At 36.1% G+C, this 9611-nt stretch overlaps 2 protein-coding genes across 2 annotated transcripts; both read right to left on the minus strand.

Moving 5' to 3' along the window:
• Window positions 1–607: 607 nt before the first annotated feature.
• Window positions 608–4456, minus strand: bub1ba (BUB1 mitotic checkpoint serine/threonine kinase Ba). Its single transcript, XM_072696970.1, has 9 exons — window positions 4222–4456; window positions 3443–3564; window positions 2820–2951; window positions 2635–2720; window positions 2384–2542; window positions 2082–2218; window positions 1251–1398; window positions 1012–1127; window positions 608–895 (listed from the first exon to the last, which is right to left on the minus strand). Exons 1-9 carry the CDS (start codon window positions 4308–4310, stop codon window positions 751–753), a joined length of 1134 nt encoding a protein of 377 aa, XP_072553071.1. The 5' UTR covers window positions 4311–4456; the 3' UTR covers window positions 608–750.
• A 481-nt stretch (window positions 4457–4937) lies between these two features.
• On the minus strand, window positions 4938–7202 carry LOC140550891 (mitotic checkpoint serine/threonine-protein kinase BUB1 beta-like). The gene is made up of 6 exons (XM_072674371.1): window positions 7165–7202; window positions 6147–6337; window positions 5399–5499; window positions 5155–5255; window positions 5032–5069; window positions 4938–4942 (listed from the first exon to the last, which is right to left on the minus strand). Exons 1-6 carry the CDS (start codon window positions 7200–7202, stop codon window positions 4938–4940), a joined length of 474 nt encoding a protein of 157 aa, XP_072530472.1.
• Between the last annotated feature and the right edge of the window lie 2409 nt (window positions 7203–9611).

Genomic DNA, 9611 nt, shown 5'->3' on the forward strand with positions numbered 1-9611 from the left:
GACTTCTGATGAAATTTCTTGTATTTATTTTCATTTATTTCATATCTTTTCCCCCTATATGGTGGGTATTTTTATTTTTCCATTTTTTTTTTTTTTTTTAATTAAGCCCAAAACTATTTCTCATGTATCAGGCAATGCATTTATAACCATTTCATCCCATAACTTTGTATGGTAACTTCCAGAGGAATTAATTTTTCATCACTACCACTGTAAACAGAGTATTTCAAAATCACTCTGAACTGTGCAGGAATCTGGAAAATGTTCTTGACCTCCAATTACTAAATCTCACACAGCTTGAATATGGTCATGTTTTATAAATTCAGGCTTAATCATTAAAGGAATTTCATGAATTATTCTGACTTAACACATTTTGATTTCTCAAGAAACCGAGTTGATGAAAATGAGTTAATGAGAAACATTTAGCCCAGAAAGTTTCACTTACTAAATTTCCAAAGCAAGAAAACTTTCCTTTTTAATTATATCATGGTTTAATGAAGAATATTATCTTAATAAAACAAACAAACAGTCAACTTTCAACCAAAAGGCCTAAACATTAGTATAACTGTCTGGTATATATATATCTTTTTTTGCATCAAGTTTGCTAACTTACTATTAAGCATATAAATTAATACAAAAGAAACTTCTGTACTCATCAGCTGAGTTTATAAACAACGCATAAAGGGACAGAGGAGGACATTTTGTGTTAGAGCAGGAGAGAAGAACACAGACAAACAGACTGACAGGACTACATTACAGAGAAAAAGGACACTCCAAGCCATCATAGAGAACATTCTTCAAGTTGTTGATGAGGTTGGACAAAACACACTCTGTTGACTTGTCCTCTGGATTCAGTATATTGTGAAAAAAGTCTTGCCACATGGGACCTAGGGGTTCACTAAAAAGAAAGACCAACAGCTTTGTTAAACATCTTCAACAAACAATTGCTGACCTAGCTGAGAAACAAAGCAACTAATATCCCACACCTGTGATTAGATCCAGCAAACAAAATACCTGAGCTTAGATCCGAAGTCCTCCGCCAATCTCCAGCACGAATCTTTCTTAACTAGATTCAGGCTACTTCCAAACAACAACAAGTGCACTATTTCTGCAATGCCACACAGGTCAACCTGTTCAAAGCAAAAAGGTGTAAAATATCTTTAATGCCCTCCTAATCTTATATGTAGCATGAACATTTAGGAGGGAAAGCACATACAGAATTTCTAAAATGCCATGGAGGAGAGACCTGGTACCTGGTAAGGGGAAGCAGTGGGCAATATTAAGCCCTGTCTAATGTACTCCTGAGCAGACGGAAGAGCTTGCACCATCTTCACCTCAGGCTGTAGCTCAAGGTCCAATGAGCTGTGGAAGTCTGTCCCTATAACAACACTGTCTTCGCAGCTGGGAAAAGAACACAAAGTATTGGGCAGAGCATTGTCTTACTATACGAGACTCTGGTGATCTTGGGAATCAGTTTTGTAAAATTCCCTTAAATAAGCCTGCATTTTGTATCCGGGTAATACCTGAATATTCTGTTTACACTACAGTCATTAAAATGCTTTCCCAGTGTGACCAGAGAACATCTGATTTTACTTTCCCTGCATAAAAAGCACACAAACATGTGCATGATCATTCTGTAAACAGTGGTTTCTCATCAAAAATGTCCTGCTCCAGGAGACGGTGGCGGTTCTACAACATGGCGGAACAAGTTTCCAGCATTCCCGTAACGGTTTCATCAGAAAATATCCCACTAGGGAAAACTGTACATGCAAACACACGCACAGCGAGGCAGATTGAGAGAAGCCAAGATCCACAGTAATAATTAACATTTTTTTTCTGGAGACGCATTTCCCCTTGCCTGATGGAATCTGATCACAAAAGATCAGTCTCTGACCACCTCAGAAGTTGGTTTGTGTAATCCAATCTTAATTTAATGGGTCTTGAGGGTGTGTACATGTGGCTTCTTACGCGGTCAAGTGAAATCTGAATGATCTGATCACCAAAAATGTACGATTTAGTGTAATTAATTATTATTAATTATAATCTAATTATTTAGTGTAAGATTTGGTGTAGGTCAGCGTTACCTATTGCACAACATTAGTGTGTCTGGCCTCAAATCCCCGTGAACGAGTTGACACGAGTGCATCTGTTTTACCATTTCCAGCAACTGGACAGCCAAAAGTGGAACATCTCGTGGATCTAGACCCTCGTCTAGTAAGTCCTATAGTGAAATACACAAATTACAAAATTATACCAAAAATATATTAAATTAAATTATATTTAAAACATAAAATAAAAAAAAAACTGTCCTCAACACAAGGAGTATAGTAAACATGTCTCTGACAACATTATTTAAAATGAGAGAGAGAGAGAGAGACAGACATACTTGAATAGTCTCCCCCTGAGGAATCCTCCACAGTGTAAAAGAGCCATTCTCATAGAGGTAGCAGGTGCTTACAGCATGACAATGCTGTAGATTGGAAGGCAGCCTGGCTCTCAGTTGGGAGCTAATGTAGAAATCCCAGGGGACTGTAGATTCGTCCACCTGCACAAGACCAGAAGGTACCAACAATGCATGTCTCTACCTGTTCAACCTCCCAAAATGATAAATGAAATTATCAGTGCTTAAAGACATACCTTAACAAGCACATTACCACCACTTGAACAATACACATATTTGTCCTGATCACCCATCTTTCTGAGAAAGAACAACATTTCACCATCTAGATAAGAGAAATCACATCAGTTGGAAGCCTAGCGATGTTATGTTTACATACATACATAAATAAACAAAATGTTAGTCATATGCATTCAAAACATACCAAGATGCAGGTCATCATTAGCCTCCGGCAGAGGGCCGGACTTTCTGCTGAAGTTGGCAAAAGCACTCAGGTCTGTGTTTTCAAGCAGTGCCTTTCTGACAGACAGGCTATAGGGATTGACCGGCTCAGCCTCTGGTAAAACATCATATTCATTTTACATAGTAAACAGTCTGTGCTTACCAGTGGTGGATAAAGGTCAGTTTCGATGACTTTATTAATGACTGAAATAGGTATTAAATATTCAGAGACTTTTTAAGACTATGCAAGACATCATTATGCTCTATAATCCAAAAAAACAAAACAAAACAAAAACAAAACAAAAAAACAGCACAAAGCTCAATTTTCTTCTTAAAACATAATGCCAAACATTGTTAAATATTTAGTGATACATTTAGGGCAACTTTATCATGTACTAGGAACACTACCAAGTCAAACGCTGTCAGTGCCACCTTGTGGGCTAATGCTGCAGTAATAACAAAACTCACACGGAACTCAATGAACCAAACTAAACCTGGAGAAAGGAGGAACATTAAAGCCAAATAAAAGGCATATATTGATGTTAATGCAGATCACTTATGTATAAAGTTGTAAGAAGTGTCTCTTATCCCAGTAGAATGCCTCACCACGAGCAGGAGCTGACTCGGTTATGCTTGAAGCCTGAGCTTTTCCTTGTGATTCAGGTTCCACAGAATTGGGGCAGGCAAAAGATGTATAACCCCACTCATGACTGATTTCTTGAATTGGGCTGAGAAAATAAATGAGTTTATTTATTAAAAAAAAAAAAAAAAAAAACCCACGAGAAATAAACAGCCACCTGTACAACATATCTACATCAGAACAAAAATAATTTCTCAGGTAGCAGCCGTCTGTAGTGTCAGCTTAGGTTGCAGGTAATAGTAAATGGCTTTATGTGGCCTTTGTAAGATAATGATTTTATGTGGTCTTGTGTGCATCATTGACATTCACAGTATCAGAATCCTTTTACATTTACTGATGACTGGAAGAACTTTCATTAGCACTTAACAGGCGGTTGATGCACTGTATTCATGTCCTTGTAACTGTAACTCTTTACAAATAAAAAAAATAAAAATAATTCTCATTTCTCTTTAGTGCTAAAGCAGGTGAGCTTAGTCTCAGAAATGGCCCAGAACTTTAAGCCACATTTTAGAGATCTGTCTAGGTAGATAAGCTTAGTGAACCATTTCTTTTTGAGTGATTTATGTGGAAGAATTTACTTCACAGAGATCATGCAAAATCATCAATGAAGACATTTTACTTTAGGAGACTTCTTGCTACACTATGTGGCAATTTTATTTGAAATTTACAAAGATTTAATTATGGTTAGTTGTAAATTTTTGTTATATTTGCATGAACGCAATTACATGATTACAATAGCAAGTACCTTAGCTTCTTTGTCTCTGCTACGACATCAGAGTTTGGTTCTTTGAAGATTACAGAGGCAGTTTTGTTGAGGGCTTCACGGTCCTCCATTAGGTCTACTTGTGAAGGGTTTTGCCTCGTTGTTCCCGCAAATGGAGTAGAGGCCAGTTGTGCAGCTCGGACAAAATCATAGGTGTCATCTGGGCTTTTGCAAAGAGTCTTATTCCAGTGGCCATTAATGATAGCCTCCTCAGAGCAAGAGATGGAGGCATCCTATAGGGAAAACAAAAACATAAATGGAACAGTTCCAAGTGACCATAAAATACTAAATACTTAAAATTCAGAAATATTTAAAGTGACTAAACCTCACTTTATCACTGGGACCTTCTGATGCAGGTTGCCTGGCTTTCAAGATGGGCGTCGGAAGCTTCAAAGTTTTATGATTAGCTGAAAAGGACCTTAAGTCCAGAAGGAAAACACAGAAAATCTATGAAAAGGATTTTTGTGAGTGTGTGTTTTCTGTGTGTGTATTGTTGGGGGCACATACCTTGTATTTGGCCTCTCATCATATACAGCAAAAGGTTTTGATGCCTGTGATCTTTTCTGTTTGAGGACATTTCTACCTAAAGGGTAAATAAGATACTGATTCTGAACTCCGGATAACAATGTCAAGTGTACTGATTATGATGAACTTGTAATTTTCATTTTTCAGAGATTCCTTCAATAATACTGCTATTACTAAACTAAACGAAAGCACTGACTTATTATAACACAAGGAAAAATGCACAACAACAGGAACAAATGATTGACAAGTTGGCAATTAACAACTCACTTTGTCCCATGTCTTCATCATGGTTTATTAAATTGTTTCTGGAAAAAGAAGAAAAAAAGCACTTAAAATGTGTTATTCAATTACTCTACAATTAGACTACACAAATTTATCATGTGTACCTACCTCATCGCAGAGCTGCTTGACACTTCAGGCTCATTATTAATTTTTGCTGCAATAGGAAGAACAGGAGCACTTCTAATTTCAGGCATCTGTGAGGAAGGAGGCTGTAAAACAAAGAAAACATGACAAAGGCCAGGTGGCCACAATAGTAAAAACCATATACAGTTTCCAGACATCTTAAGCAAGATCTTGGTAATCACAACCCATGGAAACTATAGACTTTGAGGGATCAACATAAACCACTTACCTGATGTTGGTTTGTGCCATTTCTCTCTTGGATGAGTTTCTGTTTCTGCTCAATCTGAACCTTCAGTTCCTGCTTAACTTTGTTCAGTTGTAAGACTTTTTCTGAAGAGTTAAAAAATTAAATAATTCTAAAATAATAATAATAAATAAATAAATAATATAATATATGCATATCTCTGTGCCGTCACAAACTGTTCTGAAGCTTAACGTAATGATAACAGAATAAAATTTACAAAAACAGAAAAGTAATTTACAATAGGTCTATTGTTTTGTTTTGAGATGTTCACACAATGTAAAAGGTGGCTAGTAAATGGAATTAATAATAAAAAAACTAACGTAAAAAGAAGTAGGTTTTGACAACAGTGACAGCATACAATTGGAACTATATAAATGTATTATGAGCAAAATACCCCCTTTTACATTGGATGATCAATCACTTTATTCACTAGCAAGTGAACAAACAATTATATGCCCAAATGTTTGTAACCACTTGCTCGTCCAATGTTTCTTCTGACACCAAGCACATTAATAGATGGTGTTAAAAAACTGCTGTAAGGATTTACTTGCATTCACAAACACTGCTTGAACAGGGAGTGTGAACATTGTACTGAACAGAAATGGATGCACTCACTAATTAGTAGACCTTCAAATTATTTGAAGAAGTTAATGTGTATCTAAAAAGAAATATTGAATAATCAAATATATAATCCAACTAAAGATTTGTAGAAACACTGTTCTGTGTGTCATACCATTCAGCTTTTTGAAATAGCGCTGGGCACGCAGCTCCTCGAAGGAGAACTCTGCGTCCCCTCCGGACACAAGCTCCTTACAGTACATGCTCTGAACATTTGCAGGCTGCTCTTGATGTTGGAGAACATGTTCTTCTGGAGGTCCATTCCCTGATGATGGGACCCCTCTCTCCACAGGGTTGAAAGGGCAGCTATATATAGTATAACAGGACAAAAACATCTCATGTAATATTTCTTTTTTTTTATGGTGGTTCTCAGTCTTGTTCTGCATACTTTTTTTTCCTCCTGTCCCTCTCTCTCTTTCCATGTAGCTGTTAAAGCTACATTTTAACAGTATCATTTTGCTTTCTTTTTTGTGTATTACATGAGCTAGAAATACCTATAAACAAATAATAATAAATAACAAGATAAAGACAAAAGCTTGCATATATTTTAGAGCATTTCCTACATACAGTAGTTGATATTATGCTGAACTTGTGCCATCATTTAATAAGGCATATCATATGAAAACATGGCTACATACACAGTACTGTCACCGTGAACATTTTGTGTCGCAGTTGAAACCCGTGATAAAAGGCACATGCCTATATTATAGCTTATATATTATATTATTGATACATTTAAAAAACAGATTCTCCAAGTTTTACCTGCATATTTAGCTAAACACACGGTCAGTTAAGCTGTTCGACTACTGAACACTGACTAGGAGCGACTGCTGGGAAGGCTGATGCTAAAAACTAGGAGTTGTCACTGTGTTGACTTTAACGTGTAAGCTGAAAGGAGTCTGTACCTGAGATAACCAGCTAGCTAACCAAATCTACTCCTAGAGCCAGCTGAATAAATAATAAAGCGCTTATCGGCCAGCTTTCGCCATTCAATCGTTTTAGCTAGTGCTAGCTAGAAACTCTGTGAAGCATCAGTCTGTCTGTGATCTGACATTAGCGACTGTTTCCTTCGTTAGCCAACATCAGACTGACATTTACCGACAATTTTACCTTTAGGACAAGAAGCTACTTACTTCATCAGTGTCTGTGCACTCGACTGCTCTTTCTCCATGTTTTTTAACACACGTTCAAGCAAAGGACGACGAAATTCAGACAAGCAGAAACTTCGAGGTCCAAATTCAAAAATGATCACGTGATAATGACGCAATGACGCACGCACCGTAATGTTTGACGACGTGGTGCGATTAATATATTTATATATCTTTTTTGTTTCTGTTTTTTTATTTATTTAATTTTTTGACCGTGGAAAAAAAAACCTTTTGTGTGTGTTTTGTTTTTGTTTTTTTGTTTTTTCAAAACGCACAAACCTTTCAGTAAGATGTTCACATGGCGTCGCCCTGATGCCGGCAGCAGAGATTGACAGCGTGCTGTTGTGTTATACTTGCGCCCTCTAGAGTGTAGGACTGTAACTGCCTCTACCTCTACAGGCCTGTAGGCGCTTCGGGAATTGCAGTTGAATACGCTGGGTGTGTCAGTTGCTGTAAAAGTGATAGTGTAGGGAACAGAAATGACCATTTGTAGATCTGTAGATAGTTTTATTTAAATGTTTAACTAGTTAAATGTATTTGTGGATAAGCAAATGGTAACATTTGACTAAATTACATTAGGATATGTCATCTTAACAGTATTAACTAGTCAGAAGATCTTGATCTGAGGGTTAAGCTTGAAATCACTTTTCATTAAATCAAAGCATTATTGATCATTAAATAATTACTGAAAATGCCTAAACAGGACAGCATTCATTTATTTGCAACCATCAGTCAATCACTCATGCAGAGTTTTGAATGTTTATTTTTTTCAGCTTCAACAGAATGAGGAAGAGAGGAGGTGTGAGGAGAGACAGGTGTAAGCAGGACAGTCCGAGCAGAGTAAGGTCCTGAGTAGTAGGTAAGGTTTGGTTTGAGAATTCAAATGTTAGCAAAGCATTCATATTTTCTTAAGACAGGTGTATTGTATTTATAATGCCTCTCCAAAATAGCTGATCTTAGTATGTCCTTATTTTTTTACTTGTGCACATTTCCACTTTTTAAATGTAGTTTATAATAGTTAAATGTCCCTCGTTTTTAAAATGAATTTGACATGTGTTTTGGTCTCAGTTAGTGAGAACTGGAAACTTACAGGATAAAATATGACTAATTTTCCAGTTAAAAGATTTACATTTTCTTTTTTATTAATTAAAAAATACTATTAACACGTTTTATTTGTTTAAACTGAATTTTAATACCAGGAAATTGTGATAATCTTAACCTAAGTCACTATATTTATGCAATGTTAATGAACCTTAATATCAAATTTTATGGTAATTAACATTTTTACTCATTACCAAGACTAATAAACAGCTTTAATAGCCTAAATGACCAAATCATTTTCTTTCAGTTTAACTAATGTTGTAAAATAATAGGGAAAACACCATTGAAACACATTTTAAAGAACATGTCATTATTTTGCATGCCAGTTAAAGTAAAACAAAAAAGAAAAAATAATGCTAATTTGAAAATTAATTTGAAAATCCACAGTCCTCCTGGTCCAACAGGCTAGAACTGTGTGTGAGACACTGACATGCTTTTTTATTTGAAGCTCAATGCTTTTGGATCTTTTAAAAGATTTGGTCCACTTGCTTTCACAGGATTTGTTCTGTATTTTTCTGTTTTGCAGTACCATTGTTTAGGCAGTTGTCAGTCGGCACGTTCTGCTCATCCCCTTCTATCTCTGTCTGGGAAGCAGTTAGTCTAATGTTTGCATGTAGACTCATTCACATATAGACCAGTTGTGTTTGCAAGAAGGCAGGACTTAAATCACAGGACTTTCAATCAGTACACTAAATGTACAAGAAAACATTGTGATGAAATCAATGTGGATTTAGAAATCTAGGCCAAGGACAGTGTGTAGATCCTGAAAAGAAGACATGTCCTGGAATAAGAGGACAAATGTTACTCTATATAAAACTTAAAAACCTGTTACTGATAGTTAGAAATACTAAGAAATTGTTCATTAGCTTTTGCTTCACTCTATCAGCTCATAAGTATGAAAAAATAGATGTGGTGGCAGTGGTGTAAAAATATCAATACACTTTACTTTTGCAATATTATTAAATACTTCACAGTTTCCATGTAAAGCTGAGTGGCAGGACTGGTTCATGTAGTGGTCCAGATCCCTAGACTCAGATCCCTTTGTTCTGACTGCATAAAAGTACCTTTCCTTTAGGCATATTTTATACATATGATGGTGTGTTTGATAGTTTTCCTAAAATATTGTTTTAAAAATATCACAATATATCACCTTGCTTGCAGAATCACAATATATCGCAATATATTGAGTCTTCTGTATTGTGAGATGAATCATATCACCAGGTTCCTGTTAATATACAGCCCTAGTATCAGGTCACAATTACTGAATATCTAGCCAGGTTCTACTACTGAAGTTGACATTTAGTTTGCTTGATCCCTTGCCCCTCTGATGG

This window comes from Salminus brasiliensis, chromosome 1 (genome assembly GCF_030463535.1).
Source record: "Salminus brasiliensis chromosome 1, fSalBra1.hap2, whole genome shotgun sequence".
Lineage (NCBI taxonomy): Eukaryota > Metazoa > Chordata > Actinopteri > Characiformes > Bryconidae > Salminus > Salminus brasiliensis.

Bases quoted from the DNA above. Each gene is read 5' to 3' on its own strand.
- LOC140550891 (XM_072674371.1), bottom strand. From the start codon at position 7,202: ATGGAGAAAGAGCAGTCGAGTGCACAGACACTGATGAA. The intron at 6,338-7,164 runs GTAAGTAGCTTC...TACTATATATAG, and splicing joins AGTGCACAGACACTGATGAA to CTGCCCTTTCAACCCTGTGG. The intron at 5,256-5,398 runs GTAAGTGGTTTA...TTTGTTTTACAG, and splicing joins ATGGCACAAACCAACATCAG to CCTCCTTCCTCACAGATGCC.
- bub1ba (XM_072696970.1), bottom strand. From the start codon at position 4,310: ATGGAGGACCGTGAAGCCCTCAACAAAACTGCCTCTGTAATCTTCAAA. The intron at 1,399-2,081 runs GTAACGCTGACC...TTCTTTTCCCAG, and splicing joins ACACTAATGTTGTGCAATAG to CTGCGAAGACAGTGTTGTTA. The intron at 1,128-1,250 runs GTACCAGGTCTC...TGCTTTGAACAG, and splicing joins CCACTGCTTCCCCTTACCAG to GTTGACCTGTGTGGCATTGC.